Consider the following 27,331-nt stretch of genomic DNA (forward strand, 5'->3'; position numbering starts at 1 on the left):
AGTTCCTCCCACTTCATCTATCATCTTCTGTTTTGTGAGTATTTACAGTGGCTTGCAAAAGTATTTGGCCCCCTTGAACTTTTTCACATTTTGTCACATTACAGCCACAAACATGAATCAATTTTATTGAAATTTCACGTGAAAGACCAATACAAAGTGGTGTACACGTGAGAAGTGGAACAAAAATCATACATGATTCCAAACATTTTTTACAAATAAATAACTTCTCAAGTGTACGCCACTGTATTGACAAGCACAGAGAATCTTAAAGTGCTTGGCATTTATTTGCAGAATTTATGCTTACATAGTGTTAACAGTGTACTTTTGTATTATAAATGAAAAATATACACTTTTGAACATTACATGAAGAAAAAAAAAATTGACTTCATTTCCCCTTTGCATGAGCAGCCGCTAGTATGTTTTGAGCATCAGCTGCCATCTCATCAATAGCACTGTTTAAAGCCTGCAGCATAGCAGCAAAGGAGCGGCTGACCGAACGGGCATTTCTAGGCATCGCCATCTCCAGCAGCTTCGACGAAACAGTGGCCAAGTCCTTCTCTGCTGCTGCCAACCTCCTTTTCACTTCACCCTTGCTAACCTCCACTGACAACACACAGTTTCGTAACTCTTTGAGTTTTGTAGGTTCCATGCCTCGCTGTCGGGCTAATCGCTCCACGGACTCATCATCCAGGCAAAAAGATAACCGTGCTTTGGTCAAGATTCGCACTCCTATACTTGAATCCACCATAGATGCAACAAGGGGAACAGGAATTGCGGATACCCCACCTGACAGTGAGGCAGCTGCCCATACTAGTGCTTTAACTGCTTCCTTTTTTTGAGTGACCAGAGCTGAGGTGAGTGTTGGTAGAGCTAAGACAAGGGCGTGTGCCTTGATCTCTGGAAGATCATTACTCATATCTGCTAACAGAGTAGGGAAGTCAAACCTCTCCAGGGTGGCTGGTGCGACCAGGTAGACTTTAGGCAGTGCCATACCCTTTGATTTCAGCACTTCCAGACTGGCTTTCTTTTTTTCTTCCAGGATCTTTTCTGAATCTTTAACTGAAGCTAAGAGAATGAAATACACAGTTTGTCGCTGCAGGGAAAGGGCCTCCAAGAAAACATCTACACTGTTGGGTTGGACTGTCTGTGTGGATGTCATAAAGACTGCATTGTAGCGGAGGAACTTGTATCTATCCATGTATCCCTCTGGTTCAAATGGAGATATGTCTGGAACAGGTGGCAGGTCCCACAGGCGAAAGTCAGGGTGTTTGGGGTCAGGGTAGCCTGCTAAACCATCTGGAGGAACAGAGGCTGGAGAAGGAACTGCTCCCTCATCGCCAGCCCCAAGACCACGGAGGGAGTTCATGAAGGAGGCTTTTTCTTCCCCACGGTCCCCCACCACACCCAAATTGATCCTGCTGATAAGGAGGTCTTCCACTGCGTCCTTAACATCTGATAACCTATTGCTCTCAATAGATTCCTTAAGGGTTTCAAGGAGGTTTAGGCCTCTGAAGACATCAGCCATCGCTAAAGAAAGACAAAAAGTACAATTATTTAAAAAGGCCTTAAAATGTTTGGGATAGAAAGTTAATGTGAATATTTTGTAAAAAAGAAAAAGAAAAATATACAGCTCTAAAACACTTTATTATCTTTCTGAAGTATAAAAATAGAGATTATCACAGCTGGCAAATTGATAAAGGGTAGCTTTGAAAAATCAACCATGAATCAAAAACAATAATAACCTTGGGCTAACAGAAAGGAGGAGAAAACGACTTACTAAAGAGCTGTACCCAGTATTTTTTGATGATTTAAAAACATCAGTTTTATGTTTTTTTCTATCTGCTCTACAGTGTTAATTTAAGGTATAATCAATAAATAAATCTGTTGTTTTCTGATGGTTCAATATACAAACATGCAGGAAATTGTTTTCACTGACAGGAAATGTCCCCTCTAAAATTCTCATCTGTTTTCATAGATAGTTTGAAGCCCACAGAGGCAAAAAAAATAAAAGATAAAGACTTAACAGAATAAAATTGATGAAGATAAATGCTGAAATGTTAAAAATACATTGCTGTTAATTTCAGTCAACAATACTACACCTACCTGCACGTCTGGAACAGAAATGGTCCTATCGCTGAAATATTTTGCCGTCAAACAGCGATTCTCCCACAGCTCTGAAGCACTGACAGCTTCAGGTTGATCTATTTAAGGCTCCATCGAGCTAGTGGAAAGTTCTAATCCTATAAACTCAGCCCTAATCCAAAATCACTTTAAGCACATACATGATTAAACAGAATGTGCAAAGCTAGTGGCTAGCATATGTTAGCCTGCTAGAAGGCAAAGGCATTTGCCAGAATATAAATAAGATACAGCTGTAGAACTTATTTTGTAATAGCATTTTATTTATGGTGTAATATATACTTTTTCAAAATAAGCAAAATGTCACAAATAGTTACTGTTATCTGGCCAAGAATTTCATTATTACATCTTAATATTTTATATATATATATATATATATATATATATATATATATATATATATATATATATATGAGCTATATCTATAGGAACTATTTCAGAATTCTTTTTTAAAAAAACGGATAAAACTTTCTACATACTAAAGAGGACAATCAACCTTGTTATTAGTGCTCATACCCATTAGTGGTATGGCGGTACATCAGTGCCTGCGGAATTGGCAGCTTGTACATCTAGAAAGGTACCGCCAGTGCTGAAATGTATACACAGGTTTTAGAGCAATAAATGCTCCCATGTATGTAATGTTTTATTTCAGGGAAAGCTGTGCATATTTTAGCAAGACAATGCTAAACTACCAAAGACTCTGCCTACAGTCCAGATGTTTCACCAGCTGCAAACATGTTGCACAGTTGTGCATCATAATATGAATATATATATATATATATATATATATGGCAAAGAAGACCCAGCACTGTTGAGCAGCTGTAATCCTATGTCAGGCAAAAAATAGGATGACATTATACCACCAAAAGGTCAGTGATTGCCATAAATTTTAAAATGAGAAGCTTCAATTTACAGCCTAACTATATATTTGTATTGGGATTGTATCTTTTGCACTGTAACTGGGTTTATAATACTAATAATAATGGATTGCATTTATATAGCGCTTTTCGGGGCCCTCAAAGCGCTTTACAATTCCACTATTCATTCACTCTCACATTCACACACTGGTGAAGGCAAGCTACAGTTGTAGCCACAGCTGCCCTGGGCCTGACTGACAGAAGTGAGGCTGCCATATCGCGCCATCGGCCCCTCTGGCCATCACCAGTAGGCGGTAGGTGAAGTGTCTTGCCCAAGGACACAACGACTGAGACTGTCCGAGCCAGGGCTCGAACCGGCAACCTTCCGGTTACAGGACAAACTGCCAACTCTCTGAGCCACGATCACCCTGACGTTGACTGTAAGTAAATCATCTTTATACAAAACACAGTTCGAACCTACACTTAATAAACTAATAATAAAGATTATGAATATTCCCCGATAGCTGTCTATAATTCAGATTATAAGATCTGACTGGAAATTACACTTGGGGTTAAGCCCTAAACCAGCAGATTTATTTAGGGTATATAGAACAACACCTGAATGACATGGAGATGTCCTCGTGGTAGTGCTACAGTTCAGCATCTGTTTCTCTACCTCTGCTTCTTTCTTTATCAGTGCTGACACAGTGAAAGAGCAACCTGACAGTTTTGCTTTTCTTTCATTTATTAAATTCCTTTTTGGCATTACTAATAAAGAGGAACAACCATTAAAACTGTTAGAGCTATGCAGTACTGCATGTTCAAAAGTCATGAAAAATGATACAGAGTTTCCCCCTTCTTATTTTTAGAGGAACCCCGTATGCAAAATAACTAGCACCTGCTAAGCATCAGATGTTATTTTAGGTTCCATCTGTGAGTAACTCCTCATCTATTTGACAGCAGGGGACAATTGTTTTACTTCTATATCAGATTTTCTCAACCATAACTTACTGTCACAGCTGGGTGACACCTTGACATTAGAACCAAGTTGCTAGGAAACCTGTGGGCAAGACGTAGTTAATGTGTTACAGTTTGTTTTTTTGTTTTTTACATGTCTGTTTCTGTGTGGATTAAAAAAACCAAAATGTATGGTTATAGTCCTGAACTTTGGGCAGACAGACAGAGCAGTAGCTTTCGTCTTTGCAATACCACATGTAAGCTGCGAGCCTGTGTCTGTGGTATTGATCTTATCTATTAAAAGCAAAGTTCTCAAAATAGCCCACCGCATGAATAGTGCACGAACATGAACTTTGATGTTCACTTTAATTAAACATACATTTCTTAGTCAAGCTTAAAGTCTTTTTAACCCTTTCATGCATGCATATGACAACCTCAATCAGGTTTTTTTTAAAAGTATTTTTATTCATCTTTATGCATGCAAACAAGATTTTTGAACTTCATTTTTTTAAACATTAAGTTTTCTACATGTCCACTTAGGTGGACAACATATGTTTTGACTGGGTAGCAGGGTATGGAGTGACACATCAGTGTTTATGTGCAAATGTGCTGGAATACAAACCACTATGCGTGAAAGGGTTAAAGCCACAGTATGATCTTAGCTAGTTGTACATGCTACTTATTTCTTCACATGATATGCCAGCTCATGCAGCCCTGTACAGTATACACTAGTCCATCTTAATGCAAAAATCAGAATGGCAAATATGCAGCAAAATGAAATTCTACATTATATATTCACAGCTTTTTATTGTCTTTGTACTTGATCAAAAAGACGTACAGGGTGGTGCTGTCAGTAGCACTGTTGTCGCCCAGCAAAAACGTCCTAGGTTTGAAACCAGCCTGGGGCCTTTCTGTGTGATGTTTGCACGTTCTCTGCTGGTTCCCTCTGAACATTCTGACTTCCTCCTACAGTCCAAAGTCATGCAGGGCTTTAAGTTAATTGGTGGTTCTAAATTGGTCATAGATGTGGAAGTAGAAGAAAATGGATTGCTGACTGATGTCTTCTCCATTTAAATTAAATTTTTTTCTGAAAATAGACTTTTAAATAGCTGGACACTTTCTTTTTTGCAACCACACAAGTCGCCCCCTGTTGCCCATTTGAAATAATTCAGGTTTAAGACATTTAACATGGACTTTGTGTGCTTTTTTTTTTAAAAATATAGACCCTGATAGAGTGTGACCATCCTGTGTAAACTGTGTAGGCAGAAATAGAATGAGATTTGAAATTGAAAGCTTTGAGGTGACTAACTTTGTCCTCACCTCACTTTACTGCTCCATAGTGTTAAAATACTTTGTCATCCTCACCTGTGATCTCCTCTTCACCATCTCCTTCTGGTCTCTCCTTTCCACCTCTTTTCTAAATTTCACCATTGCCCCTCTCTTTGGATCATTTTCTTTTTCCTGTATGCTGCTTTGCTTATCAACAAGGAGACTCACTTTTTGAGAAGTCCGCAAATGATTTGTTCATTCACCTCTCATTTGAATCAGCTGTTCACCTGAGAGGTGACAAATAGTGAGCCATTCATCACCTGTACGGTACACCTGATACATTTAAAACCGCTCACATAGGCTCCTGCACTGCAGTTTACAACAGTTTCGTAATAAAACCACTAGATGTCAACATAGAGTAAAATACCACAGCAGCCTTTAATAACACGGAACACATTTTGCTGCACAAACTATAATACTAGTCAATCTTCTTGACATAAGTCATCAGTTTGTTGTTTGTTTATTTCTGTCTTTGCAGTCCATCCCTTTTTTAATCACCTTCTTCCTCTTCATTTGAAGTGCTTCTCCTTTTACATACAATAGGTTTGTTACTCTACAAAGATATAGATTTTAAAAACTGTCAAACTGTGGTGGTAAAAGAAAAGAAGAAGATATAATTAGAAATGATGATGAGGGACCGCCTTCTTCTACTTTTTTGTGGTGAGGTTCCCTTTTATTTCACCCTTTTTCATTTCCGCTCACACATGCAGCAGAAGTTCTGCTTTAATCTTTTACAGTAAGGATGACGGTGCTGTTGACCTCGTGGTTCATGGACAGAAATGACAGCAGATTTAGTGCAGTTCCTTAATAGTGGCATTTTGATGAAAAAGGTCAGGCCTTTGCAGAATCTTTGGTCGCAGTGCAAACACGCTGAATCACAACATCAACGGTGGAGGTAGCCATAAGTCTCCTTTCAAGAGACATTTCCATGCATAGATTTGGGTCGTGATATATTGCTTTAGAGCTACGTATGTTGTGAAGGTCACTATTAGAGTGACTGCTGAGGTTTCATTCTTCCAGTCAGTTTTATCTCCATTTGAAATCATCCTTGTTCATAGTCTTTACTCTTACTGCATATCTCTAATGCAATATTTTGAATTATATGAATTTGAAAAACAGTTTTTCTGCTTTGGAAATTTTACTTTTATATAATGTTACATAAACACCCTGGCTGCTTTCAGTGGGCTTGTAACAGATCAGATTAAATTGTTAAATACAGCTTGAAACCAAAGAAGGAAATAAAACCTCAAAAGCAGACTTGTGATGCTTTTCCTTGTTTTTGGTCATGTAGAATGACTCACAATGGTGAATGTTCAAAATAGATATCAGACATGATCAATATTAAATAATGAGGCCAGCTTATCTGCAAGCAATCCTTGTGAGCCAAAATGTCAGGCTTTACGCTTCTCTAAACACACATTAGTTTTTTTCTCTAGTCTTGATCATATATAATGATATAAATGCAACAGAGCTGTGTGCCTTGCGCACAGCTCTGTTGCTAAGAGTCCTGACGTACTATTAAAAGCTGTTGTTGATGAAAAGGTTACGGTAAATGGCAGGTAGTCTTAAAGGGAAAGGAGCTGAAAATGTTTGCTCCAAACACTGCATCAAAGCTCATTATATGACAAACAATAATTATGTTATAGTATGATTCCTGCTAATAGACTGCAAGAATAAATATGTGGAGTTGTAATGGAGCAGAATAGGTGACCACAATATTATTTATTTAAAGTAAAAGTAACTTGTATATTTAAATGCAGCGCTAAGGCTACATGATGAAAAATATTAGGTTTTGCTGGCAGATGCACAGTCCAGACTACTTTTGCTGTCACATTGTGTAGCTGTTTGAGTGCCATTTGTGTTGTGTCAAAGCCATTAAAAGTCAGACCTGTTGTTCCAGAAAGCACGTTTAGGTCAAACTGAGTTTGTTAACTGTGAAATAAGGTAACTGTGGGTTTTCTGATGCAGAAATAGAGCAAACTTCTGAGTCACTTATTGGGGTGGCGCACTCTGTGAACTAAACGTGCTCGCTGACAGGTTTCCTCCGCGAGTTTGGCTTTTACTCCTCGTAAATAGAAATATAAAGATAGCGTTAAGACAGTTGTAAGAATCATAGTTTTCTAGTTATGAGGCTTGTTATCAATTTTCATCCATGTTGAAGACAAATTTTAATTTATGGTTAACATAACTCCACCCTACACCCCTACAAAGTTATCTATCTTTATAATTTATTTATTCAGCATTTTTTTAAGGACGGTCCTGATTGAATTGTACTATTTATAGTCTTTAATGTTTACAGAAAGATCTATGAAATTGGTCTCAAAACGAAAAAATATCCAGAAAGTGGCTAAAAACGTCCTTGCCTGATGTCAGAGCTCAATGATCGCGCTCTTTTGAGCTAATAGAAAGGCAACAGAGGCTCAAATAACTGCTCTTTATACCCAGGTATGCAGAAGAACATCTCTGAATGTACAACACTTCAAAATCAAAAGATTGATCCAAGGTGCAAAAGCAACGTGTACTTCATGAAGTGGCCAGTAATATCATAATGCAGTATGTCATTCTTACATATGCTAAAGAGGAAAGTGTTGCACTTTAATGAACCGCTATACTAAATAGCAGTTAATTAAAGTGCTATAGTTAATAGAAAAAACAAGAAAAAGAAAATAACCACTGCAATTTTTAAGAAAATTTAGTGTGTTACATATTTCTGAAAACAGTGCTGATGAGGTCAAAATTATACTGAAACAGAAATAAACTTTCGAGTGAGGACCAACAACATAAACTCAGTTACTGTGTTGTTTGTTGCGCCTAATTTTAAAGAGCAGGCTCATCCGGATGTTGAGAAATCTTCTCAGGAAAGACAAGAGGCAGGGTTTTTTTTTTTTGTTCTTTAAAAATTCAATAGTTTTATTAACAGAAGAATGCTCAAGAAATGTACAGGAAGCAAACTGCACAGGAAACAGGTTTAACACAGATGCCACTACAGGATGTTGCAAATTCATATTTTCCATACTGATGTGACTACATTTTACTACCGCAGTCCCCCTGGGAATCAATTTTGGATCCCCCCAAACCCAAAACATGTTTAACGGCAGGTCTGAAAAAACTTATGAGCATTTGCTTCCATTTATTCAAACAAACAAAACAAAACAAAACCTGCACAAACATTTACTGCAAAGTATAACTGCTCTTCTCCTCACACTGCAGTAATTCCTCAATCTCAGGCTATCACAGTATGCTAAAAATAAATGTAACAAAGAGCACAAAAAGGTATTTTCATTGTAGCAATGACTATAAGTGACATAAATCATAAAAAAAGGAAGTACACAACAGTTGCTAAAAACAGAAGAACCAAATTGTTGTCATGCTAACCAACCAACCAACAACAACCTTATCTTCACTTTGCATCAGCACTTTAAACTGTGAAATAGCTGACACAGTGCATACTGTTTAAAGTATGATGGTGTGCGATTACTGATATGTGAAAACCATATTAAAAAATATATGATTAAAACAATATTATTTAAAAGATGCTTTAAATACCCACAGATTCAAACACAAAGATTGAGCATTCATCTACTTACACCTGTCATCTATGTACAGTATTCATGAACTAGTTATTGTTCTCACAAGAGTCACAGACGAATATCTATATATACTTCCTTATTAGGCATCACTCTATTATCGGCAGGTCTAATCTTCCTGTTCTCACATTTTGACACAGTAAGATACTATAACGGTCAATTTTAAGCTGTAAAAGAAACCTGAAATCTAAATATTATGACCCCCTTAGTCCAGTGTTTGTGGAGTTGGGAAGTAGCCTGAAAGGTGGAGCTGGACTTTTGCAGTTGCACTATTTACAGCAGTTCAGCAGAACACAGACAACCCTCGTCTGAGAGGCGTCAAACTAGAAAATGCCATGCGTGGTCTGAATTTGTACAAAAGCTTTACCAGGGTGAGCTTTCCTTTAGCTTTTTATGGTTTAAAACAAAGCAAAGGTGTTCTCTCCCCTCCTGCATAAACTCAATAATGTAACTGAATAAATTCTCACTCTGAGCTTGAATTTGATTTCAGTTGCATTCACCTTATTTATGACTGAATTTTATTAACATGATGAAATGTTTGACTGTTACATGAAGCTGCTAATTCTACCTGATGTATCATACAGAGATATGCAAAATGTAAAGAATATTGTTTGCATACAAAAACTTTTTCACAAAGATTTAACATTTATATTCATGATTTAAACCACAGGTGTCAAACTCCAGTCCTCGAGGGTCGGCGTTCTGAAACGTTCTCGGCGTTCTGTGTCCCTGCTGCTACACACCTGAATAACATTAGTAGGTCATTAGCATGCTGAGATGGGGATTCAGCCATTTGATTCACAGCAGCTCATAAGTGAATGAACACAGTGCAATAAAAGTACTTTTACATGTACATTTTCCACTTCATTTATTTAAATTTACTTGACTCGGGTTAGTTGTTGCCATCTCAGCAGACAGTCAAACTCTACAGAATTTTGCAAATGACATACTAAGGTTATCTAGGTGTGTTGCAGCAGGGACACATGGAAACGTTTCAGGACACCGGCCCTTGAGGACTGGAGTTTGACACCCCTAATTTAAACAGTGTCACCTTATGTTCTTGTGGAACAGTCTTTTGAAGGTGAAGTAAATAAGAAGATTTATTACAATATTTACATAGTATGGCTGACACCTGAATATTTCCTTGTATTAAATAAGTGGAGTCTCCACTAACGACTGCCACTTACATACCAAAGAAAGAAATTATCACATGAGAGGATATTTCATGAAAACCTTTTTGTCAGCACCTGGATCTGATTACTCGACCCACTATTTTTCTGTTTAGACCACATTAAACACCACCCTGATGTTTTTACCATTTTTGTAAGTCCTGTGGAAACATGTTTATCCTTTTATATTACATACATGCTTATATTTTTCGTAATTGAAAAATCCCAGAAATTCCATCTCATCTAACAAAGCACACACAATTCTCAACGCATACGTTGATTGCAGCATGCATGTATCTTCTGTTTGTAATGGTTGTGTGATGCTTCACAGTTAATTTCTCCAAATGTGATAGATCTCACAGCTCTCATAATTAACCCATTAATTCCTCCACACTGGAATACAGCGCCACATCCTCACCTTCCTCATTGTCCTTTTTACTCATGAACTCATTCTCTTCATTGCCCTCCAACATTTCACTGTCCTCTTGGGCATCTTCTTTTCTCACTTCGTCTCTTTTAATTTCAGCATACTCTGTGTCTCTGGCATCCTGTGTGTTTGCTGCCTCTTCAGGGTTCTTGGGTCTTAGTGCAGAGAAGTTAATGTCGGAGTACTCCACCTCTGTTGTGCAGTTTCCATTGGATGGTAATTGTGCAACAGACTCAGCTTCTCCTTCAGCTTCCTCTGGCTCACGGATCCCATCATATGTTGCTGCTTGATCAGCATCCATCTGTCAAGCACAAGGCAGCAATTACAGGTAATTTGACAGCTTATAAAAAACAATAATGATGTAATAACATGACAGAAACCAAACTAGCTTAATATTTGACCAAAAATATAATTAAAATCAAACTAATATCATAAAATAAATATCATATTCAGATATGTTACCAAAGGCTGAGTACTTATTTAAGTTACCATTGGACCAGCTTCAGTAGTCACCATCTCCAGGTTTTCAGACAGATTTTCTGACCTCTTCCACTTTTTTCTGGGGAGAAATTAATTAATAGAAATGAAGCTTAGTGAAGGTCTCACAGCAGACCAGAAGTGTTGTGTCGTGGCAAAAAAAACCCATATAGTTCACATAATCTGATTATTTTCTGTGCTCAATCTGGTTTTTCTCATGTTAAAAGCCAAAAAAATATCTTGGATCAAAAAATGCACTTTATCTTTACATATAAATATGATGGCATGTGTCTCAGTTTTAAATTTCAGAAGCTGATGACATAAGATAAGCCAAAACTTTATGAAAACTCACAAAAAGCAAATACTGATTACAGCATGATAATAGTGACAATACAATATCTGACAATTTTGATATTTTACAATATGTGTTTCAGTTCTTTCCCATATATATATGGTATTTATATGTGGAAAGTTCTGGTATAAAAACTTAAGTCACCATTTAGGACCTCTAACAGTATATAATAAACTTTATATAAAAATGACCTAATAGAAATTTACATGTGTGCAAACAGAAATCGTTGAGAAATGGTGAGCATTAATATGAACAATTCAGAAAATATAATATTCCTTTTTATAAAATAAAATATACAAAAACACTGATGTCAAAAATAGAAAATACCACATAGATGTAATATTACCTGCAACATTTTGTTACCAAACAAGCAATGACTGTTGAAAGGATTATCCCAATCACAAACCCCATCAATACTGCAATGTAGACTTTCTTCTCTAGAATAATCGTTAAAAACTGTGTGAATATATCTGAAATCAAATGAGATAAACCGTGCTGATTACCTAAAGCTGAAAACAGGTATTGAAATGTCTTAAATTTGAGTATAGAGGAAATATTTAACTTGTAAATACTTACAGTTATTTTCTGTATCGTTTGATGATGATGAATTAGCATTGAACTCATTTATTATAAGGCTGACACTTGATGAGGTATTTCCAATACTATTACTGCTGACACATTCAATAGTGGAGTTGTGATAGTGATCTTGGGACACAGTGATGGTGCTGGTGACTCTGGTGTTTGACACATTGGTTGTTACAGAGTACTCAGTGTGGCTCTCCAAGTGTGGCCATTTGATGGTGGGTGAAGGAAACCCCTCACTGATACACACACAGGTCAAAACCTTTGACTGAGTGACACAAGCAGGGTTATTCAAGATTCTTGCTGCATCTGCAAAAACAGAATAACATAACAATGTAATTAATATTACATTTACTTTCCAGATTTTAATGAAGACTGCTTTTTTTTTAAGTAAAAAATGCAAATAATAAGAGCAACCAAAATATAATGTCAGTTATGAAAGTTTTACTCTTACAGTAATTACAACATTATTATAATTACTGCTACTACTACTAATACTGTAATAATGATAAAATATACTTTTGCCAAGAGTAATACTCACACTTGACATTAAGAGTTTTTGTCTCATTTGTTTTGACATTTTTGAAGGTGACCTTACAGGTGACCTGACCACCGTTGTGTTTTGCTGAAGCGTTAAAGGTCAGAGTTGACTTGAAGGCAGTTATACTCTCAGACTTGAATTCAGTGTTGTTTTCTTTGATTTCATAGAGGTTTTGTCCTGATCCACTCCATATCCAGGTGATATTAGGAGTGGATCCAGAGCAGAGACCAGGAGCGCTGCAGGTCAGTGTAGTCTGCTCTCCTTCTGTTATTTCACGAATCTCCAGTGTGGGCTTTTCACTCAGCTCTAATAGGAAAGTAAATGAAACAAGAAATTATAATCAGCATAAAAACCACTACTAATTTAAAGTAGACGTATGATCACTTTGTTAAGTAACTTAAATTGTAAAAAATTACAAGATAAGGCTGAAAAGTTCCAAGACAGATGCAAGCTCTGTGAGGTATACCCAAACATCAGTTTATGTCTGACCAAAGGAATAGACTAAAGGACATTCAGCAGTTTCTGTTTTTGTTTTTCACTTTAGCTGACATATATGATGAATGGAGACACAGGACCTGCATTACAGGAAGTTGTTGTGCCTTTGTGTTAATCTGAGCATCATGTTTATTCACAAAAATCTTTGGAGTGGTAATGATTTAACAACTCTTAAACTCACGTTAAACAAACATGTACTAGTGCCATAATGCAGCTGTAGTTAATACATCTCATTGTAATTTAGTCGAGCTAACTCATTTAAATCAAACATGATAACGTGGTCACTGTGCATGGAGTATTTGTGGTAGGTTTTGATACCTGTAACTGTGACTGTGATGTTTGCAATCAGTGTGCAGTGAGTCTTTGTCTTAGCGACAGCGTGATATGATCCAGAGTCCGACTTGGTGAGGTCATTGATAATGATGCTGCAGTTCTTATTTTTCAGGTCAGCCTCCAACAGTGACACCCTCCCTTTAAACTCAGGGTCAGTTTTCGTATTGTTACTGGAGCCAAATATTGTTTTAGTTACGTTTCCATCATGTTTATACCAAGTTATATTTTCAACATCACCATCCTCTTTAGTAAAAGAACATGCTAGAACAACACACAGTCCAGCCTGTGCTGATACATTTTTATCACTTTGTGTGATTGTGCTGTTGCTCTTTGGACACTCAGGAGTCCCAGAACCTGAACATGCAAAAACAAAAGAGACAAACCAGAAGAGAAGAAGCTGAGTTCATGAAAATCAAAAACGATGGTAACCAACACCATCAGTTTACATCATTTACAATGTTTATATTTAAAGATGCCTCTTTTACTTTACTTCTGCTGTTAACTGATATGACTTATATAAGCGATGCAGTTCACAGCTGTTGCTTCCCATTTTTAATTTAGTAAATGACATTTTCAAACATCTTTGAAACTGCAGTTTTCCTTCTTTTTGTAGTTTCCTTAAATTCATATATTGATGAAGATTTAAATAAAATTTCTTTCTGTACCTGTGTCAGCGAAGAGCAGAATCACCCAGATGAGAGTTGACATTCTGATTTGAATGACAGCACGGCTTCTCTCCACAGGATAGACACTTTCTTTTCAAAGCACAAACACACAAAAGGTGCAGTAAAAATATAGAAAGTTCAGTGGCTGATAGAATCACATACAGGATATTACACTTACATAATTACTGTTTTAATATATTTTTTCACGTGACCAATAAACTTGGCTGAGATCTTGAAATATCACAGTTTAAAGCATTTCTTGATATCTGTGCCATCGAGAAGCTAAAAATTATGAATGGAAATCTCTCAGCCTCAGACTTCTTCAGTTAAGTATTCACCAATCATTTACAATCATTTTTATGAAATTACTGAAGCAAGAATACTACAGAGAAAAATGGATGAAAGGTTTTACCCTCACTCTGTGTGAATCTCCAGCTTTTGTTTCCACACACTGATCTCTGCAGACTGTCTGCTTTCAACTGACTCTTCTTCCTCCTCCTCCTTTGTTACTTCTCTTTGCACTTCAGAAAGTTTACAGGAAGTTTAGCTTTACTCTGCTGGCCATTATTTCCTCTTAGACTGCCACCACACTTACAGCTAAAACCTCCTGTCACATTATGTTGTTAATGTGAAACTTTAACAGCAGTGAAATCAGAGATAATCTTGAACATGAGGTGCTAAGCTTTCAAATATTTGGATGTTCAAAACGGTTCAATTGTTTTAAAAACAATCATCTGACAATTATGCATTGTAATATATAGATGCATGTTAATGCTCCGTTTTATGGTGTCACTTTGATCTTTGAAATAACTTCTGTATTTGCAAGAGGAAGAATTGCTGTTTTGCCAAATGTTTGTACTAAAGAAGTCATTTAGATGAGTGATGAAATGTTTCTCCTACTGAAAACTGAAGGAGAAGCTGAACAGAATAAACTCTCTGGGATTTACGCATTCTTATTAACATTATTAAGTTCCTGTTTAGACTTTACTGCTTTAAGGTTACAATAATTTCTGTGTAAATACAATTTGTCCTTGTCAGTTACTGACAGCACAAACTAATGAAACCTTTAGACAGCACCACAGTGTGACAGAGGTAAGAAAGATGTTGTAACTAACATGTCCTTCAAACATGCTTTCTGTTTCAAAGAGTGACATATTGCTCACTGCGATACTGTATGTCAAGAGTATTCATGCAGCACATTTCTAAAAGGGGAAGTAACCTCAACTTTAACAGAATCATAAAGGCAAACTCAAACTAAAACATTTATTATGCAAAAGAAATATCACTAAATACTATGAACTTATATCTGAAGTGGGTTTTTTTTTCATCATTAAATTTGCATATCACCTCATCTTTCCACTGTAATAAAGAAAAAAAAATAGGAAGATGGAAAGCCTAACTTTGAAAAATATAGTCCCTCAGCTTCTCCAGCTCATGTATTAGCTTTGGCAGGTTGTACAAGCCTGCACCTAAAAAATAACCCGACAGATCATTTGTGCAAGCAGCTATCTTTGACCTATGCAGTGGTGAAGTTTTGCAACCTCTAGTAAATGTGTGAATAGCTGAATGTACTATATGAGCTGGTGTCATCACGTTTAATTGGGTAGAATTTGTCAGCCTCTGATATTGAAAATTAAGCGAACATTTTGACAACGATAAATTGTCTATTTTAACACACAAGTATAATGTTTCTCACTCATTGCCAATATGGGTGCATGGGTTCATTTATGCATAGTATTAACTTTTGTAATTGTATTACATGAGGTTATATAATAGTATACAACCTGTCTGTGCAGAGGCTCCAGGCTCGGACCACACCATATGACTACTGTGCTGTAGATGGTTTACTCTGCCCCCTACAGGTGAGTGGAAGAATGTACATACGAAACAAAATAGCAGCTAATAAGTAATATAAACAAAGAGTAATATACAGGAAAATAAAGAAGATACCATTTTAAAGACATAGGTGCCATACCTGTGCGAATGTACTGAACAAAAAGCTTTTGCTGCTTTTTCACTTTGTAATTAACTAATATGGCTTCTGACCACTCTTAAATGCCATTTGACAAAAAAGTCAAATATTGTGCACAATTAATGAGTATATTGTATGTAAATTGTGGAAAACATAAAGCTGTTTATAACAGGAACGGAAAGGAAACACATTTCACAGCAATAACGGAATAGAGCAATCATCAACCACCTCTTCTATATGGATGACATCAACCAATCGGACATGGTAGTTGTGGACAAGCAGAGGAAGATGGCATGGAAGAGCTCCAACAACTTGCTGGGCACATTAAAGCATCTGGGCTTCGTTAGAAAGTAGAATCTGCTCATTCCCTGCTTATATACAGCATCATTTTTGCTCCTCCAGTCCATCGTTCAGGTGAATGTCCAAGTATAGTGGTGTGAAAAAGTGTTTGCCACTTTCCTGGTTTCCAATTTTATCTGTATTTTTGTCACACTTAAATGATTCAGATCATCAAACACATTTAAATAAGAGTTATATTGTTCAATGCATGCTCCCACCGTCTCCGTGGAATGCAAAGACTGCTGTTCGCAGCCCAGAAAAATCTAATACTGTTTATTGTGAACCCGTGCTGGACTATCAGAAGAAGGTTCATTATCAGCCTGCTTCCATAACAATTGTTCCGTACTCTGAGGTTCTCATCAAGGACTTTTATGTTCCTGAAAATGATTCTTTTTCTCCACTTGTGATCATCCGAGAACCTGTCTCTCTTCCCGCACCTGCTCCTGCTCCCAGGGCGGTTCAGACCCTGCATTCCTCTGCATTCGTTCCAGTTTTGAAGGTAGCTAGGGCCCCCGGTGAACCCTGCTCTGTCTAAGCCCCAGCATCCAGAGCCTGCTGCAAGGTTTCGGCACTGCTCTGCTGTTTTTCTGTATGTCAGGGATTACTTCCTCTTTCAGAAATGTACTGTATGAATATTCTTGACTTACAGTGTCAGAATAAGCAATGTGTCACTCTTTGAAACAGAAAGCATGTTTGAGGGACATGTTAGTTACAACATCATTCTTATCTCTGTCACACTGTGGTGCTATCTAAAGGTTTCATTAGTGCTGTCAATGACTGATTAGGACAAATTGTATTTACACAGAAATTATTGTAATCTTAAAATACTACAGTGTAAACAGGAACTCGGAGAGAATGAAGTGCTACCATATGGGACAACATTAATAATGTTAATAAGAACGCGGTGTAAATCCCAGAGAGTTTATTCTGTTCAGCCTCTCCTTCAGTTTTCAGTAGGAGAAACATTTCATCACTCATCTTCTTTAGTACAAACATTTTACAAAACAGCAAATCCTCCTATTGCAAATACAGAAGTTATTTCAAAGATCAAAGTGACACCATAAAGCGGAGCATTAACATGCATCTATATATTACAATGCATTACAATGCATAATTGTCAGGCGATTGTTTTTAAAACAGTCAAACCGTTTTAAACCTCCAAATATTTGAAAGCTTAGCACCTCATGTTCAAGATTATTAGCTGTAAGTGTGGTGGCAGTCTAAGAGGAAATAATGGCCAGCAGAGTAAAGCTAAACTTCCTGTAAACTTTCTGAAGTGCAAAGAGAAGTAACAAAGGAGGAGGAGGAAGAAGAGTCAGTTGAAAGCAGACAGTCTGCAGAGATCAGTGTGTGGAAACAAAAGCTGGAGATTCACACAGAGTGAGGGTAAAACCTTTCATCCATTTTTCTCTGTAGTATTCTTGCTTCAGTAATTTCATAAAAATGATTGTAAATGATTGGTGAATACTTAACTGAAGAAGTCTGAGGCTGAGAGATTTCCATTCATAATTTTTAGCTTCTCGATGGCACAGATATCAAGAAATGCTTTAAACTGTGATATTTCAAGATCTCAGCCAAGTTTATTGGTCACATGAGAAAATATATTAAAACAGTAAATATGTAAGTGTAATATCCTGTATGTGATTCTATCAGCCACTGAACTTTCTATATTTTTACTGCACCTTTTGTGTGTTTGTGCCTTGAAAAGAAAGTGTCTATCCTGTGGAGAGAAGCCGTGCTGTCATTCAAATCAGAATGTCAACTCTCATCTGGGTGATTCTGCTCTTCGCTGACACAGGAACAGAAAGAAATTTTATTTAAATCTTCATCAATATATGAATTTAAGGAAACTACAAAAAGAAGGAAAACTGCAGTTTCAAAGATGTTTGAAAATGTCATTTACTAAATTAAAAATGGGAAGCAACAGCTGTGAACTGCATCGCTTATATAAGTCATATCAGTTAACAGCAGAAGTAAAGTAAAAGAGGCATCTTTAAATATAAACATTGTAAATGATGTAAACTGATGGTGTTGGTTACCATCGTTTTTGATTTTCATGAACTCAGCTTCTTCTCTTCTGGTTTGTCTCTTTTGTTTTTGCATGTTCAGGTTCTGGGACTCCTGAGTGTCCAAAGAGCAACGGCACAATCACACAAAGTGATAAAAATGTATCAGCACAGGCTGGACTGTGTGTTGTTCTAGCATGTTCTTTTACTAAAGACGATGGTGATGTTGAAAATATAACTTGGTATAAACATGATGGAAACGTAACTAAAACAATATTTGGCTCCAGTAACAATACGAAAACTGACCCTGAGTTTAAAGGGAGGGTGTCACTGTTGGAGGCTGACCTGAAAAATAAGAACTGCAGCATCATTATCAATGACCTCACCAAGTCGGACTCTGGATCATATCACGCTGTCGCTAAGACAAAGACTCACTGCACACTGATTGCAAACATCACAGTCACAGTTACAGGTATCAAAACCTACCACAAATACTCCATGCACAGTGACCACGTTATCATGTTTGATTTAAATGAGTTAGCTCGACTAAATTACAATGAGATGTATTAACTACAGCTGCATTATGGCACTAGTACATGTTTGTTTAACGTGAGTTTAAGAGTTGTTAAATCATTACCACTCCAAAGATTTTTGTGAATAAACATGATGCTCAGATTAACACAAAGGCACAACAACTTCCTGTAATGCAGGTCCTGTGTCTCCATCCATCATATATGTCAGCTAAAGTGAAAAACAAAAACAGAAACTGCTGAATGTCCTTTAGTCTATTCCTTTGGTCAGACATAAACTGATGTTTGGGTATACCTCACAGAGCTTGCATCTGTCTTGGAACTTTTCAGCCTTATCTTGTACTTTTTTACAATTTAAGTTACTTAACAAAGTGATCATACGTCTACTTTAAATTAGTAGTGGTTTTTATGCTGATTATAATTTCTTGTTTCATTTACTTTCCTATTAGAGCTGAGTGAAAAGCCCACACTGGAGATTCGTGAAATAACAGAAGGAGAGCAGACTACACTGACCTGCAGCGCTCCTGGTCTCTGCTCTGGATCCACTCCTAATATCACCTGGATATGGAGTGGATCAGGACAAAACCTCTATGAAATCAAAGAAAACAACACTGAATTCAAGTCTGAGAGTATAACTGCCTTCAAGTCAACTCTGACCTTTAACGCTTCAGCAAAACACAACGGTGGTCAGGTCACCTGTAAGGTCACCTTCAAAAATGTCAAAACAAATGAGACAAAAACTCTTAATGTCAAGTGTGAGTATTACTCTTGGCAAAAGTATATTTTATCATTATTACAGTATTAGTAGTAGCAGCAGTAATTATAATAATGTTGTAATTACTGTAAGAGTAAAACTTTCATGACTGACATTATATTTTGTCTGTTCTTATTTTTTGCATTTTTTACTTAAAAAAGCAGTTTTCATTAAAATCTGGAAAGTAAATGTAATATTAATTACATTTTTGTGGTCTTCAGTATCAGATATTCTTATATTGACGCAATGTGTTAAGACTATTTATGTTCCTATGAGTTTACTGCAATCTTGATGCTGAGCTTCTTATTCTGTTTTTGCAGATGCAGCAAGAATCTTGAATAACTCTGCTTGTGTCGCTCAGTCAAAGGTTTTGACCTGTGTGTGTATCAGTGAGGGGTTTCCTTCACCCACCATCAAACAAATGGCCACACTTGGAGAGCCACACTGAGTACTCTGTAACAACCAATGTGTCAAACACCAGAGTCACCAGCACCATCACTGTGTCCCAAGATCACTATCACAACTCCACTATTGAATGTGTCAGCAGTAATAGTATTGGAAATACCTCATCAAGTGTCAGCCTTATAATAAATGAGTTCAATGCTAATTCATCATTATCTGAAGAAAAAAATAACTGTAAGTATCTACGAGTGAAATATCTCCCCTATACTCAAATTTAAGACAACTCCACTATTGAATGTGTCAGCAGGAATAGTATTGGACATCTAAATCACAGCATTACAGTAAAGAAGTTAAACGGAGTTAGTAAGTATTTACAAGTGAAATATCTCTCCTATACTAGAGCTATCAAAAAAATGTAAGACATTCACTTCCTGTTTTTACATGTTTTATATAACATAAGCAAAAAACATTTTTCAACCTTGTGATTTCAGATCTTTACAAACAAGACCCCAAAGTCATTGCTGCAACATTGAGGGGCTTTCTGATTTGTCTTATTGGGATAATTCTTTCAGCAGTCGTTGCTTTTTTGGTAACAAAATCCAACAGGTACAGTTACATTTCAGAGTTTAATTTTGGAATGTGATGATTATTTTTTTATATTTGTAAATATATATAGATTATTTTAATCTAAGAATTTAATCTACTTCTAACATCAATCCTATTATATTTGATGCAAATGACCTCTTTCATTGTATCACAATGCAGCTTTTTTAGCGATAAACATCCACACATTGGTTTATTTTAATACAATATAATAACAAAACTGATGAGACAAAACATTTTGACAGTTGCTGCTTTTTATTGCTTTATATGCTGTTCTTAGCTTGCAGCTACAAGAAACAGGTTTTAAAATATCACACAATGTTCCACCAGTTATGGATGACATCTGTCAGTCACACATTTTCTAATATATGCCGATTTTTGATTTCACCATTGTTAGCATAATGTTTATATGCTTCATTTGGTCATAATGTTTGGGCTAATACCAGTATACTTTATATGCTAATTTAATGACCAGTATACATAAGTAATGCACATATCATATTTACATATAAGGATAAATTGGAATTTATGATTTAAGATATAATTTGTTCCCTCGAAAAATGAAAAAAACAAAACAAAAAAACAGTGATCACAGAAAAAATTCAGTTTATGTAAATGCCCTGCTGTTGCTGCAAGCTGCTGTGGGACCTTCTGCAAGAAGGATTCATATTAATTGATTTGTTCTCAGAAAAAAATGGAGGAGGTCTGAAAACCTGGAGACTGTGACCAAGTTCCAATGGTAATGTATATCATTAGTTAGCCTTCTGTCATGTAGCTTAATTATACAGATGTTTAACTTTTTTTAAATTATCCTGCAATGTGTCTGATAGCTGGATGCTGATCAAGCAACAGTATATGATGGGATCCATGAGCGAGAGGCAGCTGAAGGAGAAACTTAGTCATGTGAGAACGCATCGCTGGTGACAATGATGACATTGCACCGAAGAGGTGGACAACATTGACAATGACGTCTTGCAGTAAAAACCAGGAAGGAGAGGAGAAACAGAATATGCTGAAATAAAGACAGAAAAAAGGGACAATGATGATCATGTGTTGTTGCAGCACTTACAAAAAAGAAAAATCATTCAGATATTAGGCTGTGGTGTTTAATGCAGTCTAAATAAAACAATAACAGGGTTTCTAATATAGATGTACATCCTGGCAAAGAGGTTTTCATAAAACACACTCTCATATGATGGCTTCTTGTAAGTGGCAGTCCTTAGTGGGGATTAGCTAAAGATATCAAGACATGCAATCTTAATCTAATGCTATACTACTCCACTCCATTTAATACAAGGAAACTTTGAGGTGCCAACTATACTGTGTAAATAATGTAATAAATTATAAACTCCAACTTCAACAAAAGCATAACCAAAGTGAAACTGTGTGAATCTTTGTGGAGACGTTCTTGTATGCAAAAAAGCATCTGTACATTTCACATATGTCTGTATCAGGTAAAATCAGTAGCTTCATGTAACAGTTTTTGTTTTATCACTTCAATAAAATTCAAATCTAAGTTCAAAGTAAATGTGATAATTATTATGCTTGTAATAGCTGTTGTTCAGTTTTCTTTTATGGCTTAAAATCTTGTGAATTCACAGATAACTGTTATAGTCTACTACTGTGGTAAACTGTGAGAACAGGACATTTAGAAAATCTACTGGAGCTCACATTAGAAATTATTGTGAGTTGTGAGTATTTTACCCACACTGAGCTGCTAAAACAGATCTTGTGTTCCACCACTTGCCAAATTTCACTTTAACCACTGACTGTCTTTTTCTGTTTTTTGGTGTGGAGGCAAAGTCACCCAACATCGTGCACGCAACAGAAAATGTATATTTTAAATAACAGATTAAGTCTGAGTACATTCATTAGAATTGTAATTAAAATTTAGATTAATTTGTTTTCTCATTTACTAATATTATATTCTATAATATTACTAATTACAGAATTTCTGTACTCTTGCCACATCTGTCTGTGCTGCAGTGAGCGAGAACACCTTCACTGTTTTTGTTTTCAAGTTTCAGAAGCTGTCAAGGTCAAGGCTCAGGACTTGCTCCATATGTTGAGTGTTGTTCATCTCTTAACACTGTTTCCTTTCTCCGTGTTCTGTCCACACTAGTAAACATGCTGTGTACTTTGAGGCCACAGAAAATTTCAGCTATTTCTAGATTTGGTGCCTCTCAGTTGAGGGATGCCTGTGTTCTGCTGGACACCTGGAAATCCTGCTATTGCAAAAGTCCAGCTCAGTCCTTCAGGCTATTTCTCATCTCCACAAAAACAGAACCCTGGAGAGGTTCTTGCAGTAGCTTTAGTTTCTTTCAGTTTTCTTTTGCAACCTACAGAAAAATTGTGTGAATTTACAGATGACTGTTATAGTGTCTTACTGTGGTAAACTCTGAGAACATGTTTGGCCAGACTGAAACTATACTGATGTCTATTTAGGAAGTACATAAATATATACTTTAGTTCTCGCGAGAACAGTAACTGCAGATTATACTAATTCATACCACAATATACAGATCAAACATGAAACTGCATTTATGTAGAAGCTTTGTCTTTAAATCTACCGATATTTAAACAGTTTGAAACAATACCTCAACTGCTCCTGGTCACTGCTCTGGAAATTCTCCTGAAATCATCTGGACGTGAAGAGAGCGAGTCAGAATTACACAGACATAAGAGAAAACATTTAGCGTTTCATTGCTAAATATGAGGTCAGTCTCTTGATCATTAATATGCAAATTGCCATGACCACCAGTCCACACTGCAGTCAGCTGAGACTAAAGAAGTCACTTGGATGGGTGATGAAACGTTTCTCAGAATCAACTTTGTGGGAGTATTGCTGTAGGTTTTTGATACCTGTAACTGTGACGTTTGCATCAGAAATCAACATATAGACATTCTTCATCTTACTAACAATAATAACTCGATATGATCCAGAGTCTGACTCGTCGAGGTCATTGAAGCTTTTTTTCAGATCTGACTTCAGCACTGACAACCTCCCTTGAAACTTAAATACTGCTTTCTTAGAGCTTCCATGATGTTTGTGTCAAATGACATCAGAACCATCTTCTGTAATAACAGAATGTGACAAAACAACACAGTCCAGCCTTTGCTGTTATTTATTTAATTTACTTCTCTTTGCATCTTTAACATGTTTCCAGGAAGTTCTTCTATACTCTGTCCGCCACTATTTCCTCTTAGACTGCAGCCACACTTAGAGCTAAAACCACCATTAATGTGACATTTTAACAGCAATGAAATCAGGGATTATTTTTAGTATCAAGTGTGAAGCTTTGAAATATTTGGGAGATTCAGGGAGTTCTGCAGTCATCTGATATCACTGTGATATATGCATCTATGTGAATGATGTTTTTGGTGCAACTTAAATAAATAAAATAATAGCCACATATTTAATTATGATTTTTATTAATATGAAAAGAGAAACTCCCACAGATATTTGAAAGAACTGTCTTTGCTAGAGAGGGATTTCAAGTTTGCTGGGTTGCAAAATGTCATTTAGGTGAGTGATGAAATTTTTCTCCCACTGAAAACATCCAGCTAAAAAGAATCAGCTTTTTGGGATTTACACTGTGTTCTAAAAGGTTTCTGGACAATTATTATGATTAGTATGTTGCCCCATATAGTATAATTTTATTCCCTCTAAGTTCCTGTTGACACTTTACTATTTTAAGGTCACAGTTGTTTCAATCTAAATACAGTTTGTCCTCATCAGTAGTAAAGACTTCATACCTGTGTGCATGTATAGAATAAGGCTGCTTTTGCTCCTTTATAGCTTTATGAAGTTACCTGATATGACTTCTGCCCACTCTCCGATGCTATCTGCAAACTTGTCTGATAAAGAAAGTTTTGTTTATGAGTATATTGTGAGTGTATTTTTGAAAATGCAAAACAGAACATAGTGAAACATAAGAGGTGGTGGCGATCTGGTGGAACCAGCACCCAATATAGGAAGCCTGAATTGTCTCTCTGCTAAAAGAGTCCTACCCTCTGACATATGAGTGTTACCCAACAGTCTGTACAGAGCTTAGATAGAACAAATGTGGATTAGGCGATTCGCCCAGCTCTAACTGCCTCAAAATGATCAGAATTTCTACCCCGGTTGTCTCAGATAAAAACCAGGGACAGGATTGGCCTTGTAGGCCCAACCTCCATCAGCCATATCCGTTAATAGCAGCTCCCTTCTAGACTGGTGTACTTAACTGGTAATTAACTGGGTTAAATTTAGGGGCCTGGACAGAAGGCCTCAAGAGTCTGTTATTTCTAAAGGGCTAAAGTAACCTGTAAGAACTATTCACACTAGAATGGATTGATACTCAGGATTTTACCTTTATTGTTTCACAAACGGTTAAAAAGAGAATGTCCACAATTTAAACAGAATATTTTATTAAAGCAATTTAGCAGCAACAAAGCAAAACCAAAATAAAATAATAAGAATAATCTGTGATACAAAGGACCCACATGTACAGGCTGTTCAAGGGCTGGTTACGTTTCATTTGCAAGTTTTTTTTAAATTGCTCTGTGCAGCTGTTCAGCTGACTTGTTCCTAGCGCAGTCTTCCTTTCTCTGGTCCTTGCTGGCAACTGAAATAGCAGGACTGGTCACAGCAATCAGTCCCAGCTCTTCTGCCAGCCTTCTGGCACTGTCCACCTGTTATGGCCCATCTAAGAGTGGCCAAACCACAACATTAGGGTGATCCATCTTCATCAGACCCCACTTACATCACACAATTGGTACAGTTTGATAATGATTTATTTATAATGTGTTAGTTTGTTGGGTTATTTGACACTAAAAAGGAGCTGGTGACTAATAAAAACAGGAGAAAACTATAATCAAACAAAAAGGCCACCCCTAAAAAACTTGTTTGCAAAGGTCTTCTGGTTGGGATGAGCTGAGGAGGAATGAATGGCAGTCCATGGTTGCGTTAACATATAAGTCATTTCCAGCTAGTTAGCCAATCAGTATGGCCCATCCTCTGTATCCACCAATCACGGAAAGGTACCTGCACATTAAGATTTGCATATTAGACAACACTATGACAGCAGTCGACCAAATAACTTTCTCATGAAAATACGGTTATTTTCAGTAATGACAATACAGTTTGTTGCCCTAATGTTAGATGGGATTTTGCCTTTTTCAAGTGCTTTTAAACATTAAATTAGGTACATTTTAATGTGATCAAACAGTGACATTACCTATAAACAAGGTCAATGAATGCAGCAATATGAATAATAATACTTAAATGTACAGAAATATACAGTTAGTTTAAATAAAGCGCTTTGAGAGCCTCAAAGCACAAACACACGGAAAGTTCACTGAATGATAAAATAAATCCAAGTTATTACAATGATATATGTATTATTTCTGTAGTTACATATAATCAATAAACTTGGCTGGGATCTTGAAATATCAAAATTTAAAGCACTTCTTCATATCTGGAGTGTGGAGAGGCTAAAAATTACTAAATAAAAGTCTGCCAGCTCTGGACTTCTTAAGTTAAGTATCCACCGCTCATTCTGAAATACTTTTTTATGATAGTACTGAAGAGAGAATACTACAAAGAAATGAAATTTAAAATGGGATAAAAGTGTTTTACCCTCACTCTGTGTGAATCTCCTGCTCCTGTTTCCACACACTGATCTCTGCAGCGTGTCTGCTTTGAACTGACTCCTCTTCTCTTCCTCCTCCTCTTTTGTTACCTCTCTTTGCACTTCAACACGTTCCCAGGAAGGTTTTTTTGTACTCTGTTGGAGATTATTTTTTCTTGGTTTGGTACTAGATGCAGAGCTAAAATTTCTTCTCACATTATGTCATTGTGTGAAACTTTAATTCGAGTTGTCGGAGTATCAATAACTTTATTAACGTCGCCCTATTTCCTCTTAATACCAAGCAACTAATTTTTCTTCTCTGTCAGAGACATGAGTCTGAGAACACTACGTCAACCACCATTTCTTTTTCTATTGAGGTCACCTTTGTACCACATGGGCTTTCTTTACAAAAAGAGTCTTAATTTTCATTTAGTGGGATCTCATAAATGTACAGTTATTTCACCTCTTCCAAAACAAAACATTTACTCATCTACCTCACATTTTCAGCCATCGTCCATACTTCATGTTGTTGTTTAATAGGCTCTGAAACTTTTGGGCATTACAATATTTAGAAGAAATAAACAATTTTTCAGTTGAATTTACACACATGCACACACACCTACACACACACACACACACACACACACACACACAAAATATATGCTAAAGTACATTAAATTCCACTTCTCCTGTCTTTATTAATTCAATTTCAACATACTGAAATCGGGTTGTTTTTTTATTGATTTGTTTTAGTTGAAAGATGAAAAGAGGACACCGCTGCCCACAACCACAACCACCAACATGTAGTCGTCTGATTACACCACACAGAAAACAGGTAACCAGGTTTTAGAAAAAAAATATCAGAGCACACAAACCAGAGGGTGGTGCCCATTTCTGAAGGGAAAGTAGCATTAATGCCAGTCTTCAAATGACCTGAAATTTTATTTATTTATTTATTCATTTTATAAAACATGAAAACAGGAAATGCGGCCCACGACCATCAAATAAGTGGATCTCTGATCTCAAACATAAAACAAGCAACAAGGTTTTAGAAACAAAACAAAACAAAACAAAACAAAACAAAACAAAACAAAACAAAACAAAACAAAACAAAACAAAACGAATGAGCAGACAAACAAGAGGAAGATGCTCATTTCTGAAAGCAACATTAAAACTGAAAACATTTTGGAACTGAAACATTCA

The 27,331-nt window shown here is 36.5% G+C and overlaps 2 protein-coding genes and 1 pseudogene across 3 annotated transcripts; 1 reads left to right on the forward strand and 2 right to left on the reverse strand.

Annotated features, from left to right (window-relative positions):
- Nucleotides 1-370: 370 nt before the first annotated feature.
- Nucleotides 371-2,191, reverse strand: irgq2 (immunity-related GTPase family, q2). Its single transcript, XM_084944742.1, has 2 exons — nucleotides 2,104-2,191; nucleotides 371-1,527 (listed from the first exon to the last, which is right to left on the reverse strand). The coding sequence occupies exon 2, from the start codon at nucleotides 1,523-1,525 to the stop codon at nucleotides 386-388; it is 1,140 nt and encodes a 379-aa protein (XP_084800868.1). The 5' UTR covers nucleotides 1,526-1,527; nucleotides 2,104-2,191; the 3' UTR covers nucleotides 371-385.
- A 5,991-nt stretch (nucleotides 2,192-8,182) lies between these two features.
- LOC146378124 (uncharacterized) lies at nucleotides 8,183-14,375 on the reverse strand. The gene is made up of 8 exons (XM_084943884.1): nucleotides 14,323-14,375; nucleotides 13,911-14,000; nucleotides 13,231-13,599; nucleotides 12,418-12,723; nucleotides 11,871-12,185; nucleotides 11,641-11,764; nucleotides 10,955-11,024; nucleotides 8,183-10,766 (listed from the first exon to the last, which is right to left on the reverse strand). Exons 2-8 carry the CDS (start codon nucleotides 13,951-13,953, stop codon nucleotides 10,410-10,412), a joined length of 1,584 nt encoding a protein of 527 aa, XP_084800010.1. The 5' UTR covers nucleotides 13,954-14,000; nucleotides 14,323-14,375; the 3' UTR covers nucleotides 8,183-10,409.
- Nucleotides 14,376-16,143: 1,768 nt separating this feature from the next.
- LOC146378125 (B-cell receptor CD22-like) lies at nucleotides 16,144-20,519 on the forward strand (annotated as a pseudogene). The gene is made up of 5 exons (XR_014801588.1): nucleotides 16,144-16,224; nucleotides 16,523-16,720; nucleotides 18,288-18,699; nucleotides 19,207-19,512; nucleotides 19,832-20,519. The product of XR_014801588.1 is annotated as a B-cell receptor CD22-like (transcript).
- The last annotated feature ends 6,812 nt before the right edge of the window (nucleotides 20,520-27,331 follow it).

This window comes from Perissodus microlepis, chromosome 11 (assembly GCF_051167445.1).
Source record: "Perissodus microlepis isolate ML-2025 ecotype Zambia chromosome 11, ASM5116744v1, whole genome shotgun sequence".
Lineage (NCBI taxonomy): Eukaryota > Metazoa > Chordata > Actinopteri > Cichliformes > Cichlidae > Perissodus > Perissodus microlepis.